The following is a 20,145-nucleotide window of genomic DNA, read 5'->3' as shown; positions in this document are numbered from 1 at the left end:
GAATGATAGAATATGCTGAACTGGAAAGGGCTTATCAGGATCATCGAAGTCCAACTCCTGGCCCTGCACAGGACACCCCAAGAATCACATCCTGTGCCCAAGAGCATTGTCCAAATGCTTCATGAACTCAGACAGGCTTGGTGTCATGACCACTTCCCTGGGGAGCCTGTTTCAGTGCTCAGCCACCCTCTGGGTGAAAAACCTTCTCCTGATATCTGATCTAAACCTCCCCTGACTCAGCTCCATGCTGTTTCCTTGAGCCTTGTCACTGGTCACGAGAGTAAAGAGATCGGTACCTGCTCCTCCACTTCCCCTCCTTAGGAAGTTGTAGTACTGTGATGAGGTCTCTTCTCAGTCTCATCTTCTCCAGGCTGAACAAACCAAGTGACCTCATCTGCTTCTTATAAGGTCTTCCCTCTAGACCCTTCACCATCCTCATGGCCCTCCTTTGGACAGTTTCTAATAGTTTTTTTTATGTTCCATGAATCAAAGCCTACGTGAGCACATGCAAGAGGTGAGCATTGCCAGCCTTCTGCAGGATACAGTTATATTGTGCATATAACCATATGCACATATAAAACATCAGCCTGAGGTGCTACAGTCTTCAAAAAATTATGAATGTGGGGTGACCCTGTCCAGACATGGTTGTAGTGATAACCACGTTGAATAAGTACTTTGTGTGATCTAGTTAACCTGGCTTACAATGCTTATGTGCATGTGCCAGCATCAAGTTCTGGATCTAACTTGATCCTCAGCAGTTCAATTCTGCTATTCTGTGTAGGTGCACTGTAAGTTTCCCTCAGTCGTGCAGTTTATGAAATTGTCACCCTAGCTAGATTGTACCATGAGCAGGGCTTTCTGCTTGTGGTTTCTGATGCTTCAAATATACTTCTTGACACATATTACACATGAAAGGGATGACAGTGCTACAGTATTTGCATTACTGGTGAGTATTGTGCTTGAAAGACTTGAGATCATCAGTGGAAAATTCTGTGAACTGTGTGATGTGCCTTTGTGTCAGTGTGCTGTGATGTGTCAGTGTAAATAAGCTGGATTTCATAATGTTTCTAAGAAATTTTTGAAGAAAATTCCATTCCTAATGATTAATATTCTGACTGTGGTTAAAGGTGTGTCCCTCCAATTTAATTCTGAGCTTTCACCATCTTTGGATTATTTTTTTAACTTTTGCTCGAGGCTTAGAATAATGGAAAGATTTTTTTTTTTCTTTTTTTCTGAAGTTTTTATGATTCTTGACGGGTTTGCTGGTGGTGTTTTTCTGGAATCGGTCGATGCCATTCCGCAAACAGATCTCTGCTGCCGTTGACTTAAAGCAGTGGCATCTGATGTGGAACCTAGTGGGTGACATTTCCTTCTCTAGTGCCAGGAGTAACTGCCCATGAGAGCTCATTTCCCTCTTTCTATGATTAGCATACTCCATACACAGAAAGTTGCACTCACAAGTACATACAGAAAACGTGCAGCAAAGCCACTGCTTCCTGAAGGAACTTGGCTAACTACTGTTGCACTTCACAGGTAAGTTTGCCAGATCCAAGTTACGCTCAGAACAACTCATGCAGCTTGTTCCCAGCTGCTTTTTGTCTCAAGAACAGCTGAGAGAAAAGAAACAAGCTTTGTGGATTGGTTAAATTGTGTGAGAAAGGCAAGCTGCTCCCAGCCACTCTCCTTCTGGGTAGCAGGCATCAGCCCTTCATGTTGGGGCAAGGTGTTTTGGTACCAATGGAAGAACTGAGAGGGGGGTGTTCATACAGGAACAATTTATCTGTCCTGAACTCTCCTCCTACATTCTTTCCTGAAGAGGGCAGCTGGGGAGAAGGCCATAAGACATGACAAATTGAACTGGTGTTACAGAAATAGCCAACAGATCATAAATTACACATCCCTTGCTTACTAGTTAAGCATGTGCAAAACCATATTGCTATACTGAGTTTTGTTGACTTGGGTGGATTCCTTCCATAGAACTAAGAGAAGGGATCCTTTTTCAGGTGATGCCTTTGATCTGGGTGACTTTTTGCTAATTTCTTAGCAGTTTTTAAGTTTGGTCAACCAGATTTTCTACAGAAATGTGTATCCTTGTAATGGATAGTACTTACATGAATGACCATTTGATGGTAATAAAAGTATTTTGTGAACTTTTCTCTTAGACACATTGCAGGACTGAATGCTAACAGGGCTAAAAATATAATTGAATGGCGAGAGAAGAACGGACCGTTTATAAACCGAGAACAGCTCAAAGAAGTTAAAGGTTTGGGTCCCAAATCCTTCCAACAGTGTGCTGGCTTCATCAGATTCAATCAAGAATATATAAAGACCTTTTGCAGGTAATACAGATTTTACCTATTCTGACTGAATTATCCAAAATAGTACAAGACTACTTTTTCCCCTTTTCTGTTTTGTATTCAGACTTGAGACTCAAGGAATCCTAGACCCTTGTGCTCTGAAGGACAACAGATAAACTTGTTGAAGTCAGTGGTTGAAGATAATTCTTCCTCTGAATAGTCATGACTTATTAGCCTAGTCCTCTAAGTCAGGGTTTCGATAAATATGTAAATGTAATTTAAAATTCTGTCACTGAATTGATAGAAGAAACTTGTCATGCAGCAGTATTGTGATCTGAGACATTAAAACTTTAGTCTTGTGTTTTCAGGCATAATTTAGAGATTTGTAAATTAATTAATTTAATTTGTAAAGATTGTTTGGCATAACTTAATGGTAATAAACTAGTGCAGATTTTTTGACAGTTTCAATTCCTTAACTTGGAGAGAGGAATTTGAATAGCTGCCTGGATCAAACTCTGTCTGTGTTATACTCCTCTGCGTAGCAAGTGTGATGCAACTACCTTCTATCTCAAATATGTGAGGCCTTTTCCCAAGCTCAGTTTTTCAACAGTAGATCATGCTAATCCCTGTCATCTCATTCCCTAATTCTGTACCAAGTCTTTTCCACTTGTAACCATTCTTAGTGATCCTCTTGTTCTGAAATCTTTCCTTTCTACAACTGAAAGTGCCCTTTCTAGGGCAATTTCTCTTCTCCTGCCTTTCTCATTTCTCCTTCCAAAATAAAGAACTAAGAAAGGGCACAGTGGTAGCACCGCACCCACCCTTTTGCCAGTGGCTCTTCTCAAAAAATATTTTCCTGGGAAGCACATGCTGTTTTTTAGCCAACCCAATGCTCAGAAGCAATAATGTATTCCCAATTGCTGCTGGCCAAAGAGCACATGCGTAACTTCCAGGCAGGAGGTAGGCACATTAGGACTGGCTTACTGCCCGGGTGGAAGGTATACAGATTGGTTGCCCATCTGGCAGGGAAGCATATGCTGCAGGCCAAATGTTGCTCACTGTAAGCACCAGAAGACCAAAGAAATTGCTTCCAAGGCTGTATATGATCGATAGGTCTTACTGTGTACAGATGTGTTCTAGTGAATGCTGGAATACAAGAGAGGAAGAAAGGCTGATGGCTTTTCTTTTCCCCCCAAATATTTACTGGTGAAATGTGAACATTGTTTCAGATGTATATTTTTATTTTTTACCTTGCTGGAGCATGATTCTGATATTAGTCAGATTCCATAAAACTTGAGAACACTGTATAACCTGAGAAATGGAGTTTGGGGCCAAATAAAGCTCTAACACCATCGCCTCCAGAACATTTCTTGAGGGTCCAGGTGACAAAATGAAAATTTTTGAAATGGATTTCAAGAAGGTTTCATTTTTGTTCTTTCTAATCATGTTGGTGGCTGTAGAGTGCTGTACAAAATACTTCTTGTGCTTTCTACTTAAGTGAACAAATAGCGGTTATTTTAAAAATTGATATGGAAAGAGAAAGTTTTGTCTGCATTTCTGTCAACAATTGATGAGTAGAATCCAAAGTACCAGTGCTAGTTCCAGGTCCTTCAATGTGCTCTGTTTTGTCCTCCAAAAGCAGGGACTACTTGTGATTTAGGAAACAAACAAAGAGGCACGGAAGGAGTGTTTGCAGTAGGAGTCATTGATGCCATTACTATATTCTGAGCAATTTTTTTATTTAAGAGAAACGTCAGGGGAAAAAGTATGTTGGTTTCATGCGTGGACACTGGCCTAGGATCATCTTCATTGAGAATGACATGTCCATTTTTGATTTCTGGCAGTAATAAGAAAACTGAACTTGGAAGTCGTGCACTTTTGACGAAAACAGGTACTCTGGGTAAAAAGAAGAGTAAACCAATACCATGTGCCTGGCGACAGCCCAATCCTTTGGACCAAACTTGTATTCATCCAGAATCTTACAACCTTGCAATGAGGTAAGTAGTGGGAAAGCTTTTGAAGCATTGACAGCATCAGTTTTTAAAATGAAAGTACTGATTTTTCTGTCAACAGTCTGCTCAGCCTTTTGAGACAAGAATAGTTATTTTAATTTGATGCTTTCTCCTCTTTCTTCAAGAAGGAGACATGTGTCTGCTTCAGACACATGTGAGCAAGTATCATTACTATGAGCCTTTAAAATTAAATTCTGATATTGCGAGATCTAATTAAGATGTATATATGAAGTTCCCACGTACATGAAAACCATGATTGTTTTACTGAGTCACTGTGATTGTTTTACTGAGTGACCTTTGGCTTAAAGAAGAGAATGGTTTTCGTGTAAGTCAGAAAAAAGTAATTAGGAATTCATGAGTGCCTCTGGTTAGGGTGTACTGTGGCTGGTATAAGCTGTGATCTTTTCTGTTGGCCCTGGATGAAACTGAACTCTTTCCTCTCCAGAAAACTTATCACCTACCACAAATGAGTGTATATTTATTTTTAAAGTGATTTATGCTGAACAGGTTCTTTTCTTAAAAAGTGCTGGAGCCAGTAGCCAGATGCTTTAAGATTCTTACGATCTCTGTTGAGAATACTGTACCTGAAGAAAGAAACTCATGCTTCCTGTTTTATAAACAAAACCATCCTTAAACCTCATGCTGAATTTTTGAATTCATGAAGCTTGAGTCTTTACCTGAAAAAGTTGTACAGGACCTTGCATTTTCAGGACACCTTCCCTTCAGTGCGTGCCCTGTTCTCTCTTCCTATGTGTCGGTCTCCGTGCTTTCCTTCTGCTGCTAGGCATGCAGAGCACTTTTGCTTCCATCCTCTCCCTGCCACAGTTCATTCTTCTTTGTGACTGATTCTAGGACCACCATGCAATTTCCTGCTAGAGTCCATGCCCATTGTACAGTGTGTAGGTAACTGGTTTCTCCTTTTCCATGATCATTTCCCTTTTTTTTTTTTATTTATATATCAGCATTTTTTACTTATTCTCTGCCCTGTGCGTAGCTGCAGAAAAGGATCAGTCAAGGTCCTGATCTTAATGATCTTATGTTTGGTAAATGACTTATAGGATGAACATCCTGGTCACCCCAACTGGAGATTATTGAGTTATGTGAGTTAATGTGCAAAATTAATATAAATCGGTTATTCAAAACTAATTTAGATTTTCAATATTAAGTTTCATTCAGTTTAAATTTCAAGTACTCAGGTTTTGGTTTTTAGCTTTCCAGCCCTAGTCCGCTAATAAAATACTCATTGAAGTGTCCACAATGTTACCAGCTTCACTTAAAGGCTGATGTGGAAGGATGGCTTCAAGTAGCAGAGAAGAACATTCAGTTAATGGTGGAATACTACAGGAATTTACCTACATACAATATTGTCAGAAAATAAAGAATTGGTACTTGGTTTCCAGAGCAGCACAGGTTACTTTTATATCTCAAGTGGTAAATGGGGTTATTACTGCATAGGCTAGGACAGATATTCACATATACAGTTGAAATTCTGGAGACAATTTTAGTATGTATCACAGATCATATAACCATGATTTGGAATTTGACTGGGAACCCGGGATTAGCACTACTAAAAAAATAGAATAAAAAAATTAATGAACACAGCTTTTACATCTCAACCAAGATAGTGGTTTGAGTCACAGACTTACACAGGTTTCAGGGAGGAGGCTGGCACCTATTGCACTGCCAACACTGCTTAGAACACTTGCTGATTCTTCAAATGTGCTCAAGTTCAAACTCATGGGACTTCTAAGCCATTGCAGAACTATTACATGGCTGAAGACCAGTGTTACCTGTCATGCCATCTCTCTTCGGCCAATGCAATTATTTTGCAGTAAGTTTCCAGCTGTGTCAGTGTCTCTTCTGTTTCTCACCAAACACTGTCTTCCCAGACTGAATTTTCAGGTGAGGTGTTTAGGTCCAAGTGTGTGTTACAAATATTGTACCATACAGAGTTTTTGGGGGGGGGTTGAGGTTTGGTTTTTTTGTTTTGTTTTTAATGCAAAAGATTTTCCGTTGATTACAAAACAAATATAAAACAACAGTTACAATATTTGCCAATGAAACTCCAAAACTAGTAAGCATAGCATCTGTCTGTAACTAACTGAAACAGTTTTTTGTTTTCTTCGGGCTCTTTCTCTGTTATCTAACTTCTTACATTTATGAGTACCTGTACATGTAGTGTGATGTGTGGAGAAAAAAAGTCTCAAAGTGCTTTCTGGGCTTCCTGTGAATGTACTCTATGTTCAACAGTATTTGTATTTTTGTTTTTCTTGCAATCAAAAGACAGTTTCCCTAAAAGCTTGTTAAATATGGAAGTGATAGCTTTTATGGTATAGGTTGTATGAATATGCATCAACTTGATATCACAAAATGATGTGGGGAAGGAGGCAAATTTTTTCTTTGCAAATAGCTGTTTCAAGAAAAGAAAATACAGCTCTGAAACAAACTGACAAAAGCCAAGAAGTGTAGTGTTAAAAATTGACACTGGTGACATAAGGGCTAAATATAAACCAGGCATCCTCCCCTCAAGCAACTAATGCTATAATTTAGCAATGATTATATATTTTAGATGACTTTTCAAAAAAAAAATATGAGCTGTTAAGCTTCTTAGAACTTACAAAAATGGCTTTCCAAACCTTTTTTTCCCTGCCTAAATATGAATTAAGAAAAAAATTCTGCCAGGAATTCAGACTCCATGGAGAAGTCAGTCCAAAGCTTATTGTTGCTGTTGACAAGTTTACTGACAGACAGTGGATGGGAGTGGGCTTGTAATTCCCTTTTCCTGAGCCTACATTCATGAGAAAGCTTTTGAGAGCCTGAAGATCAAATCATGTTCATGATGTTGGTTTGAGGGGTATTACTGAAATTAGCCAGAATCTGAAGGACTTTTTTAAGTGTTAGAATTAAACTAGGTTGAAACTTAACTGATAATTCTTGTATCTTAAATTAAAATACATGAGAAAAATTTAGACTGTTAGATGTGAGTATTTAATACATAAAGTACGTTTTAAAGGAGTTCTGGTGCTTTACACCTATAAAAATATTTCTTTTTTCTTCTTCTGTGCTTACACAGAACTTTGTCAGGGACCATGTCAAGTTCACAGGTGCTACAAGAGGGCAGAATTGTTGTCTTGAAGGAGGCAAGCTGATTTGATTCAAGGCATCAAAATACAGTATTTTGTACCTCTTGCCACAAAAATTAAGATGTATGGAATAGCTACTGCATAAGTGAGTCATAAAGGCTTTCTCATGCAAGGTCTACCACATCTTGCTATGAGAAAGTAGTTTGTGAAAGTTTTATTGGATTAAAAGTTTTCATTGAAAATGGCATTTATTTTTAAATTAAATAAGCCAGTGATTTTTATCCACTGCTTATAGCCAAGTTACCCAGAGGCAGCAGCCCACATTACAGATTTATGACACGCAAAATTATCAGTTTTAAAACAATGTTTTGAGGGATAGAAATTCACCAAATTTGAAACCACTAATTTTCTTTTTCAGAACTATTTTGTGTCTTGAAAAGCCAATCTGTTAAAAAAAATACAGTTAAAAGAATTACTCCCAAGTGGTGATTTTGGTTGCCAAACTTCAGGCTGTAGCCAATTTTTATGGCTGAATTAGAAACCCCTGAAAAATAGGGTTTTTATAATGGAAACACTGATGTAATCTTTACTGCAGTGGCACAAATGGTGCTGGTATGATTGATTTATGGCATTTAAGCATCTTAACTAAAAATCTGTGCAATTTCTGTAAAATAATTGGAAAACATCCTACTGGTGATTTAACACGCTCTGCAGAAGACCAAAACATTTTTGTTCATGGTTTCCACGCTGTCAAAACTTGGCTTTGTCACGTGCAGTCATCAAGCTTACAAACACCTCTAAATATTTTGAATCAGAGTTTCCTAAAACCTCAAAACTTTATAGACAGCCTATTTTTCTCCAAAGCAGAACTGTAGTTTAAGTTTCTTAAAAGTCTGTATGTGAAAACCAGTTTGTAGTGGCAGAATCTTCTACAATCACCACAATTAATACAATATGTAGAGCATATCCAATTTCTTGGTACATATTGTAAAAGAATTGGTAGGAAAACTGAGGAAACATTTAGGAAGTCCCCAAAAGTTACAACCAGGTTATACTTATAAACCAAAATGTTGGAAAGAAAATGCAGTGTTGTTTCTTTGTTCTATCAGTCTGCTGGGTGCTGTTGGTTTCATATGACTGAATTTTAACATTTGCTGATTTTTTTATTTAAATCTCATAAAAATGCTTTTTGCTAAAGGTTGACATTCAGAATGTGTTTTTGCTGCTCACAGTTTGCAGCATCTGGCAGACAGGTTGTATTTTAGCCTGACGTAGAAATACTTTGCAAATGTAAAAGATCTAAAGCTCTGATTTAGAATAATGCAGGTGAGGATGTTCCTTGGCTAATTACCCAGGTTTAGGACCTTGCCTGGTAGAGGAAAGTCCTGCTCACTGAGGTTGGTTATGCCTTAAGAAGAGTTTTGGATATATTGAGCAGAGTGACTTGCAGTGAAGATTCATGTCTGTGAATGCTGCTTGATACCTTGTCATGTGATGCTGCTTGATATCTCCAGCAGGACTTCAAAATACCAGGAGAATTCAACAAGCACTCATTCATGTGCTTTTTCTTCACTGAAGTTAAACATTTTGATTTGGCACTGATTTCAGCAAGGCATTTATGTTGAAAACCTTTTATATTCTATCGTAGGCAGATCAATTGTATTTCAGATATCTCTGGTGTTTCTAGTATTCTGCATGGCTGAATGTAACAGCTGATCCATAGTATCTCATTTGCTATGCTGAAAAGCTGCATTTGCTAGCTTTGAAGGCAAGTACTGGCACATACGAAAATGCAGAAGGAAAAGGGTTGATGAGGCCACCAAAAGAAAGAGGACTTCCTCTACTGCCCTTTATGCAACTGCACACTTGTCCTTTGATGGCATTTCCAGCTCTGTCAGGCTGGCTTGCCTCTGATCAGGTCCCTTAGTTGTCACTGAGCAACTGAGGCAATGCTTAAGAGGAATAGAAGTCAGGGGGAATAGTTACTTGGTGTGGTGTTTGAGTAATGAAAACAAATTGCTGTGTTCTATTTAACAGTGTAGTCTACATGTGAGTATTTTACAGAGGATAGGAACTGGTGCTGTAGTAGGATGCCTTTCCTTAAATTCACTAAGAAGTCATCAGAAACATCTTTTGTCCACTTTAATGAGACTGTAGTTACATGTACACATACGTGTGTGTGTATTTAAGCTATTTAACGTGCAAAATAATATTTAATAAAGTCTTACATTTCTTTTAAAAAAATCTTGAAAAAGTGAAGCTCAGTCAAGGAAATGGCTAACCCTAATTAGGGGGAACACATGCAGAATTAGAGCCACTAAGTCTAATAAATATTAGAGTGTATTCATCACTTTTAGAAGACCAGTTCATTCACATGGATTTACTACTAACTTAGCTGGATTTTTAGAGGGGATGTTTTTGACAGTTATCTTGTCAATAAACAGAAGAGCAGAAAAGACTTTCACTAATTGCCATCCAATAAAGACATTTTAAAACTTTCATGTGATGTAAAATACAGTTAACAAGAATGATTAGAAGAACTTAGAAATAACAAAGAATTATGCTCCAGTTACACTATAAATACTTGACCCATAAATCAAATGGTATTTTTTTAATTTGTTGAAATTTTTGGAACTTGCATAATTTCCCACTGGTTGCATTTAAAAAAAAATATGGGAAAAAACTCCACAAGACCTTTTTAATGGAATTATCTCCTATAACTGTAGTACTAGTTCTTTGTGGATAGCTAATCATGTTTCACTATTTTGTATCTCGGGTTACACTCTAGTTATGTGATATATCAGTAGTCATGAAAACAGCTAACAACAGTGTGCCTAATGTTATGGTAACAAAGTGACTGTGCTGCAGTGTAACTGTGTCTGAATTTCTTTTCTGATTTAGAAACTCATTGTTTCTTAGATTTATACATTCAAAATGTCATAAACTGAGGGTTTTCTGGCCTTCTGCATGCAGTCAAATATTAATAATTTATGCATTTGGGAAAAAAATATATTGGTTAAATAACCTTGTCTGGCTAAACCACATAAGTAGTTTTAGATGTGTTTGAAACTTTAGCTTTCTGTGTCTAGCAATTAATTACAGAGAGTAATGCACAAATATTGTTTGATATATAATCTGCATCAGTAGTCGAAAATTGAGGATCTCTATCACTCATGAGAACAAGGGGAGTCAACGTCTGCATTATACAAATAATGCTTTTGCACTTCAAAACATTACTAAAACATAAATGTCTGCATAACTTGTTTGCTACTGTCATAAATGTACATTTTACCTAACAAAGTGCATGCTGATGCGAAGTTGTTTTGTTTTCAAAGTGATTATGTTGCTTTACCATTAATTCATGTGTGCACTGTGACAAGATGTAATGGCATATCATGTTGCTGTAATGTAATGAATCCAGTACTCCCAGCTCTTGAGTCGTGTTGCTGGAAATGATTACATAAAACAGAAATGACTGTGACTAAAGCCCTTGCAAAGCTTTTGAACTCCTGCACATTATAAGAAGCTTTTCAGGGAGGGTTAGAGTAACTTCTTAAAAGTTTACTGGAGGCTTCCCTTGGTAATATTTTTACTCTTTTCTGACTGTTTTTTGCATTCCACCGAAATTTGCATTATCTTTTAAGCATTGCAAGGACTGTGCTATAATTTTGTGCAGATGTGTATGTTAAGTGAACATGATGTGCTTATTTGTTACATTTATGCTACTTTTCTTTCTTTATCTGGGTAAGATGGATGAAATTATGTATTAAATGAAAACATCAGTGACTTATCCATGGCCATTCTCTGCAGGTCTTGTAAGACTGCAAAGATTGCTTTTAAAAGTAAGGTCGTTGCAGAGGTTTCTGAGTATCCTCTAAATCTCAAAACCGTAAAACTCAAAGATCTAAACCAGTTAAATTTCACTCTGTTCTGACTCTCCTAAGACTCTGGTAGCTTTTATCTGAGTTGATGTATATTATGCAGAAAGTTCACTATTTATCACTCAGCATTTGAGGAAGTGAGAGTAGTATGTCTTATAAAAATTACCTCACTTCAGAAAAAAAATCTGATCTTTCCCATTTCTGTTAACTTTTCTTTAGGTCTTATCTTTGTAGTAGATAAACATAGCACTTGAACTACTGCAACATATTATTTATTTCATATATTCAACCAGGAAAATAGTTGAAGGGCTTTCATTTTTGCACAGATCATTCATGTTCCTATGTTGTGCAGCTGGAACTGTCAATTACAAATAGGATGAGATATTTTAAGGACTGTAGTGATATAGTTTAACTTTACGAAGATCAAAATATGTAAATTAAGGGAAACCTCTCTTTTCCCACATGACCATATCTCAGTCTTATTACCAGCTATGTCCCTTTTTTCTTGACTTCGGAGTTGTTACTTTTGTTGTTACTGTGACCTTGAAATAACACTTGAAGGAAGTTGTTGGGTTGCTTTTTTTAATAAGGAAACATTTAACTTTGTTCTTAGCAATGACATTTAAAAATATAAATGATCAATATAATGCACACTGTTCAGTCAGAGATGTGTGCTTTATACTGATTTTTTTTTTTTTTATTCCGAGTGCCCGCAGGCTGTGTTCATTTCAATGAAAATGATACATTAAATATATAACTGGATTCAACAATATTTTTAAAAGGACCTACATCTGTAATCACTGAGTTGCTTTAATTTGGAAATACTTTAATACATAGTTTTACCAAAACCTATCCTTGAAACGTGAGAATTTCCAAAGTAAAAATAATATTGGTTCTTATAAAGAGTATTTCTTCTGTATGTACGTGCATGCTGGGCTCTGTTACAGTGCTCTGTTCTGCCTCTAGTATGTACCTCATAATTCTGAAATATCCTTAACAAAATGCTTAATTTTTAGAGCATTAAAATTCTGTAGAAGTCGGTGGGACTTCTCCTGTACTTAGACTTGGGCAGATGTTTAAGCATCACCTTCAGGTAGGGCCAAAATTTTATTGTGAGCAGTAACCACACTAAGAAGTTATTTGCACAACTGTAGTTGATAATGTAGGACCCAAACCTACCACCCTTGCCTAGATGAGGAATCCTTTTTGATATCAGATTGATAATTTGGGATTTCTGGAGGGTAGTGGTGGCAGAGGAAGGAGCAGGGGGCTGAAATGTCTTTCATGAATAGTAATTGAAGGCTCAGGCACCTGGGTTGTGTCCTGTTTCAGGCTGGTTTTCTTGCAGTGGTGTGCGCATAGCACCATTCACTCTGATTGCATTATCCACACATTTGTCAGTTTTGTATGTAATAGGGTTTTTTTAATATATGGTGCTGGCTGTTCCATGTGGTTGCACTTACTAGTGGCCAAACCCACCCCGTTATTGATTTACAAAGTGAATGCGCTTCTGCGAAATTCTGATGGTGAGAAAATGTTACTTGGACGTACTCAAGCTGAGTTTCCATTTGAAGTGAAATAAAGCCAAGTATGTGAATGTCAGCAAACTTGTTTATAGGGGTGGGTGGTAAAGCATACATTATTTAGAAGGTTGAGTCATGAGGCTGGTCGGGTTTGTCATGTTACATCTGGCATGTCAGTCAAAACTGGGGCAGCTGCTGCCTGTCACTAGTGCTCTGGTGTGGCATTGTCCATCCATCAGTGTAAGCAGCCAGCAGCCTCCAGGGTTTTTGGGACGAGTCCTTTACCTGGACCTATGCTCATTTTCAGTATTATCATTGCAACCACTTTTGATTGCTCTTTTGAGATTGAAAGAAAATGGCTTCATAGAATGTCTTGATTTTTTTCATATATATTATTAGACAAAATATTTGAGTAGTAGTGGGGTTTTTTGTTAGTTTGCAGGAAAAAAATGCACTTAATATTATAAATTTGCATTTAATATTATAAACTATTTTACATCTGTCTTCTTATGTACCTTGCTTCAAAACCACCTTAAACTACTTTAAAAAGTGGTGTCAAAAGTTGAAATACGGTCAAAACAAAATTCGGTTAATCCTGAAAACAGCACCATTCCCTGAGTCCTTATTAATTTTCTTCTTCATACATTGCCATAAGAAAGCTGTGTATACACTAAAAAATTTAATATGAAAATTATCACTATTAAATGCAAATCTTTGTGTTTGAGCAACCAGTACACTTAAATCACTATGCTTGCACTCGAACTCAGTGTAGAAGTGGAAGTCCTGACAGCCAGTTGTAACAGATGTTACATCGTTTTAGAACATATGTTCCTCCTTTTAGTGAAATTAGTGGACATTTTTAAGCTAAGCTTTGCCCTTATGCTCAAAGATTAATTTTGTGATTTACTGAAAGTCTGATATTGCTTTAATTATGTTTCTTCAATTTATATTTTCTCAAAAAGTAATTTAATTCTGTATTTCAGTCCATGTAACTTTTTATTGCTCACCAGCTGAAATAATCTCTGTTGGGTTCCTTGGGTTAAAAAAGAGAAAACAAACAAACAAAAAAACCAAAATAAAAAACCCCACTGGGTCTCCTGATAAAAGAAATACTAGCCTCAGGTTTTGATAAAAAGCACAGCAGGTATTTTGGGGGATGAGAGGGGGAGAAGGTTGAGTAGCAGGGGCTTCTGCTTTCTTAAGAGAGCTGGAATGTCTCCTGCCAAGTGCAGGGCATGAACCTGCTGGTCAGCACTTCTTTTGAGGCTGGTAGTTTACACCTGTTGTGAAGCAGGATAAGGATAGGAAGGAGAGATCTCTTTTAGGAATTTGGAAGGAACATTTACTCGGACTCTGCAGGACAGGGTCAATAATTCTACCTGTCTGCTGTGGTGGAAAACATGCAAAAAAATACGTGCCTCTGTCCAACAGTAAGGAACATGATAAAGCGGGGTAGAAGAGGCTTATTCATGGTGAGATGCAGATCAGGGCAGCAGGACAGACAACTGAAGCATCTACTGAGAAAAGAAAAAATTGCTTTATTTAGTACAATTTGTTCTAGCTTCTGTGAGCTGCATCCTCATTTTTGCTCGTTGATATCCATTAAAGTCTTGGTGTACATTTTCAAGTCCTTCAGTGAAATAAGGACGTTTATTCAGTGATAAATAAACATTGTCTAAGGCATCACTGCTGATAACGATGGGGTCTGCATGTGAATTTTTGTCTTCTGTTCTCTGTGCTTCTCAGACATGTACCAACATGGCAGAATTGAAAACCTCAGTAATTGTGTTTGGGTTTTCTTCTTTTGTTTAAAAAAAAAAAAGGGGTTCACAGGTCAAGTCATAATTATTTTAAAGTATTTCTTTTCAGCTTTTTACATGCCAGTCCAAATTTGTCTCAATTTGCAGTGTGGGTATATATGTGACAATAAGAAAAGATAAGTGTGTTTACGGTGTGTGAGTACTTTGACTTGATGATTACCTAGTTTCTGAAAAACTAATTGTTCTTAATCATGGAGTTCATAGACAAGGGAAGTATTTTATATGAAGTTTTTAAGTTGGGTTAAAGATTCTTCATATTAATTTAATATTTTGAATGTTCATTGTTGCTTAACTAAATGGCCATTCATTTTAATTTGAATGAGAGTGACAATAAAAATGACAGTGTTATAGAACTCTCACTTATTTCTAGGGAGCTTTCATGGTAAAAGACATCTTTCAGTCATAATGAAATGTGGTTTTATCGTGAGATTAAATCATTGGTCCGAGAAGAGATTTACACTTTAAAATGTTGCTTCTAGTTTTATAATCTGTTTCAGAAGATACATGAATACAGATAGACTCTAAGTTTCTGTTTATGTGTCAGATCAGTGATGAGTTGAGAGGATATGGACTTGAGAAACTGCTCACTGTTCATGTTTTTTATCAAAAATTTTGTTCATGCATCAATGAAAAAGTAATTAAAAGCCCTAAATAGAGCAAAGGTTCAGTTCCCACTAAAGGATGTTTCTAATCTCTCTATCTTTGTTTGAATTTCCCAGGTTTTTATCCTTGATTGGAGGAAACGCAAATGACATAGGAAAATCAGATATGCAGCAAAAAGTAAATGCAGTAATTGAAAGGGAAGGACTGGAAGGCACAGCCAAAAGGCTGAATACCACAGTGCACACACTGCAGCTGATCATCGATGGTCTGACTCAGCCTGAAGGCTATGACATTCGTACAGGTAAACCTTGGTTTGGAAGGTTGTAATCTCAGTTTGATTGTTCTACTTACCAGTTTTAAAACAGCACATTTTCTTCTTCTAAAGTAGTAGTAGATTTTCATGGACATGAAACTCCATTTCTTTTCTCAGGCAAGGTAAAGGTTATATCATAGTCAGATTTCCAGTTCTGTAGGTAAGGAGTGTGAATCCTGTTTAAATCACGGCATTTTCAGCCATAGGAAGGGGAGTTGTATGGCTGTTAACAAATGAAATAGTTTCAATATGTTGACTCTATGCTGATTAAATCCGTGTTGGCTCTCCGTCACGGAGGAGAATGCTTAGACCAAGGTGAAATAGTAATAAAGTTCTGTGGGGTAGTAATATAGTAGTGTGTAGTTCTGCTCTTTTATTGCACTAGTTCTTGGTGACGAGTGTAACTGTAGCATGTGGCTCATGACCTACCTTAGTTAAAACCTGCAGTAGTACTGAACAGTTTGAGGTGGAGGAGAAGAAAGATGAGGTAAGTAATGAGGTAAAACATCTGGAGATGCTGTTGTTTAGTGCAAATTACAGCTGGATTCTCTTATGACAGCAAGAGATAAAGGTAGGCAGTGAAGATGCAGGCTTGTAATAGATAATAAACTTATGCTTATAAAAACCCAAACCGATGTTTCTGCCTCCCTTTTTTGGGTTCATTAATAGTTTCTGTGCATATTTTATAAATATTTCCCACTAGCTATCTTGAAAATGTGTATTTTCTATGTCTCATTTTGTTCTGGTGGTCTGTATAATAGGATAGACTATTAACATAGAGAAATAAAAACAAAAGGGAACCCTTGGTGGATATATTAATATTTTGCTGATCTAGTACATTCAGTATTACTTTAGACAGACTCCATGACTGGAGTGGACAGCCTAGTTCATACACTTGTACAGCTGTATGAACTTCCCTATCGAGAGTTCTTCCTGTGGGTTGCAGTTCTTCATGAACTGCTCCAGCGTGGGTACCTTCCACAGAGTGCAGTCCTTTAGAAACAGACTGTGTTTCAGTGTTGGCCCTCAATGGGGTCACAAGTCCTGCAAGAAAACCTACTCCACCATGTTCTTCTTTTTCCACGGGTCTACAGGTCCTACCAGGAGCCTTCTCCAGCGTGGGCTTCCCATGGGGTCACAGCCTTCTTTCAGGCATCCAGCTGTTCTGGTGTGGGGCCCTTCACAGGCTGCAGGTGGATCTTTGCTCCACCATATGACTCCATAGGCTGCAGGGAGACAATCTGCCTCACCGTGGTCTCCACCACGGCAAGCTGCGGGGGCAGCTGGCGCCTGGAGCTCCTCCTCCTTCTTCCCTGACCTTGGTGTCTGCAGAGCTGTTTCTCTCACGTGTGCTCACTTCTCTCTCTGGCTGCAATTGCTGTTGCACAGGGGGTTTTTCCCTTTAAATACATATCCCAGAGGCACAATCATTGATGGGCTCGGCCTTGGCCAGCAGTGGATCTGTAAGCAAATAAAAGAGAGTAAAGAATCTTTCAGTCACTAGCTACTATACAACACACTTCTGATCCCCTCATGATAGTTTCATACCGTGGACTCACTGTGCTCATTACTCCATTAATCAAAGTCTTTTAAAGTGATAAATAAAATAAAAGAAATAAATTGTTTATCACAAATAGGTCTTTATTTAAAAAAGGTTCTGAAAGCAGTACTTGGGACCTTAGAGCTACCTTGGGAGGAGTTCTTATCATCTGGAAACAACTTAGAAACCCTTTTTCTCCAGAGTCTTACTTGTGTTTCTTGTTTCTTATAACAGATTTTGACAAACCTGACTTCAAGAGAAGCATAGTGTGCTTTGAAGACTTAAGTGTTGGTGCTGTTCTGACTGGAAAAGTTGAAAATGCGACGCAGTTTGGAGTTTTTGTTGATATTGGTGTGGGAAGAGCGGGTTTGATTCCAGTGCGAAACATAACTGAAGCAAAACTTTCTAAAGTGAAAAAGAGAAGAAGCCTCGGCCTAGGTCCTGGAGAAAGAGTTGAAGTTAAAGTGCTTAATGTCGATATTCCTCGATTGAGGATAACGTTGGATCTTATTCGTGTTTTATGAGAGGGTTTTCAGTGATTGAATGTTCATTTTAAAGGATGAGTAATGTCAGCAAGGTTCTGGAGATGGAGGTGTTTAATGAGAGTGTTGAAACCTTCAGCGTTTTTTTTTCTTTCTTTATTTCAATTTAAGTTTTTCCACATTTCATGAATCCTTTCTGTTAATAATTGGTAGAACAGTTTTTTGGATTACCTCCAAGCAACCTTGTTATTTTGTCTGCAGACCAAATGAAATTCCAGTGGGCTGTCAGACAGATCTCTTATCTGTTGTCTGTGCAAGTTTTGCTGTCTTAATCTTTAGTCAATACTGCATGAGCAGACACATTTACAGCTCTCTTTCCAAAAAACAACCATTCAGTTTGCCTGTTTATGGTTGAGAGTCTCAAAGAGGGCACCTAGGAGAAAACAGTGATCTTTTTAAGCTAGGTGGTCATGACATTGCTTGAAAAGTAGACTGAAAAAAGAGCATCTGCTAAGACTATTGATGGTTCAGAAATATTCAACTTTAATTTATTTGACCAACATTATAGGAGGTCTGTTTACCTGTATTGTTTTTACTTGTTCAGTTATCATTGATTAACACAGTTGGATGTACCTTGGAGTTTAAGGAAGTTTGCTTAGAAGTGTCAAAAGATATTTATGTTGTTCTAGTGTTGTGCAAAATAAAAACTCTTCTGACCATCCTTTGTCAGTGTACTGTTCTACAAGTGATTTAACAGTCCTAGTGATCTTTCTTTCCAACATGTTCTCAATCAGTAACACTTCAACTTAAGGGTGCAACTTGTGAGGATGCACTTGCCTGACCTTCTGAACATTATGCGCTTTCCTGAGCTGTAATACCAGACTACAGCCCATGGCCTGATGTTGCTCTGTCTTGGATTCCTTCAACTTGACATTAATGTTTTTTCCATCTTTGATATAATGTATTTTTCTGCCTGTTCTGAGTGGAGAATAATTTTTCAACACGTGTTTTCACAGAAAATGTTTGTGAAGGCATGATTCTCTGTAAAAATCATTTTGCTGTTGTAGATGCTTGAAAAGCTTTTCTAGACTTTTGTTTTAGTAAGAATGCTTAGTGTTTCCTGCTAGGAGTGCCTAGTGCATGAAGTTTTTCTTCCAACTAGAAACTTTCTGGTTTTGTGGTGTTTTGGTGGTGTTTCAATGGATTTACCACTTCAGTCAAGTTTGCAAAGGACAGGCATAGTGGCAGAATAGTCTCCAGGAACAGCAGATATATGTGGCCTTTCCAAGGAGTTTTTGGTGTGTTGGATGTTTATTCCTTTGCAGTCAACAAACTTGCCTGTAAGTTTGCAGAAACTCAGGTCTACAACAGATGAGCGCAAATAACACCTCTAGCAAGTGTCAAACATCTTTGATGACAAGGTTTCTAACTACGGATGTCCAAATAGCTGTGTCATGGTTTAGGATTGATATTCTCCAATTCAGTACTCCCACTAAAACCACATGCCGATCCTCCCTCCCCTCTCCCCTGTGGCATGCTGGAGAGGGGAATTGGAGGTATAAAAGGCAAAGATCACTGGTTGAAATAAGAAAACTTTACTGGAAACAGCAATGAGATAAGAAAACGAACAGTAACAGCGAAAGTACTCGTGACAGAGGGCACAAGAAAAAAGTGATTCACAACACGTACCACCTTTCCCCCCATCCCCAGCAAGAGACAATCAATACTGGCTGGCTCCCTCCACCATGTTTACTTGACTGGAAGGAACCCTTTTTCCTTGGAAAAGACTCCCTTCACCCCCACCCCTGGCAATGAAATGGTGGTATAGAATAACCTCTGTGTCCTAGCCATGCTCCTGCCTGGCTGCTGCAAAAATTAACTGTGTCCTGACCAGAACCAGAACAAGCTGTTGGCTCAGGTTCTATATACTAGTTAGGAAAAGGTTGACATGATTTAGTCTCCCAGCTCTGTGCTTTAATTTTCAAAATTAAGAGCCAGCTGTAGACAGTGTATTTTGGAGATAATGGTATCATTTAGCGGTTGGAAAAAAGGTGAGAGATCTAACTAATCTCACTGCATTTGTCTACCAAAGAAAAAACAACCATTTTCTATTAATGTAAAAGCTTGGGATCATGTTTTGCAGGCCTTCTGAAATTTTCCTGTAATGCTTCTACAAGGTCAATGTTGTTGGTATGAATTTAGAAACTGTAATACCATATTACTGTCTTGGAAAACACAGATGCAAAGTAGGTAAGATGTTCACTTACAGCGGTATCTCCATTGATCTGAGTTCTGCTGAGCTTTATATATGATCTCTACATATCTAAGCACTTAGCAAATTAACTGGATTTGCTTGACCTTCTCTAAGAAGGAGATAAACTTGATCTCCAGAAGCTCTCAATTCAGTGGTAAATATGAAGAGTATTTTCTCTTTTTGAACTATTTTTTTTAATCCTTAATATCATGAGGACTCTAGCATCTTCTGCACTTTTGTGTATGTGCGCTGGATGTTCATAAGGTTCTCTACATGCAAGACATCTCCTTGAGACTATTTTTCTCCCTGTTAACTCACAGGAGGTTTCTTTCTTATT

General features: G+C 37.8%; 1 protein-coding gene across 5 annotated transcripts in view; it reads left to right on the top strand.

Annotated features, from left to right (window-relative positions):
* Positions 1 to 18,278, top strand: part of SRBD1 (S1 RNA binding domain 1) — a 122,707-nt gene extending 104,429 nt beyond the window's left edge. For all 5 annotated transcript variants that reach the window (XM_032683957.1, XM_032683960.1, XM_032683958.1 and 2 more), the window contains 4 exons: positions 2,163 to 2,339; positions 4,142 to 4,294; positions 15,336 to 15,520; positions 17,307 to 18,278. In XM_032683957.1, coding sequence (XP_032539848.1) covers positions 2,163 to 2,339; positions 4,142 to 4,294; positions 15,336 to 15,520; positions 17,307 to 17,596 — 805 coding nt within the window. In that variant the 3' untranslated portion in view covers positions 17,597 to 18,278. The remainder of the gene's footprint in view (positions 1 to 2,162; positions 2,340 to 4,141; positions 4,295 to 15,335; positions 15,521 to 17,306) is intronic.
* The last annotated feature ends 1,867 nt before the right edge of the window (positions 18,279 to 20,145 follow it).

The sequence above is a fragment of the Chiroxiphia lanceolata genome, chromosome 3, assembly GCF_009829145.1.
Source record: "Chiroxiphia lanceolata isolate bChiLan1 chromosome 3, bChiLan1.pri, whole genome shotgun sequence".
Classification (NCBI taxonomy): Eukaryota; Metazoa; Chordata; class Aves; order Passeriformes; family Pipridae; genus Chiroxiphia; species Chiroxiphia lanceolata.
This window is presented reverse-complemented; position numbering and strand designations above follow the sequence as displayed.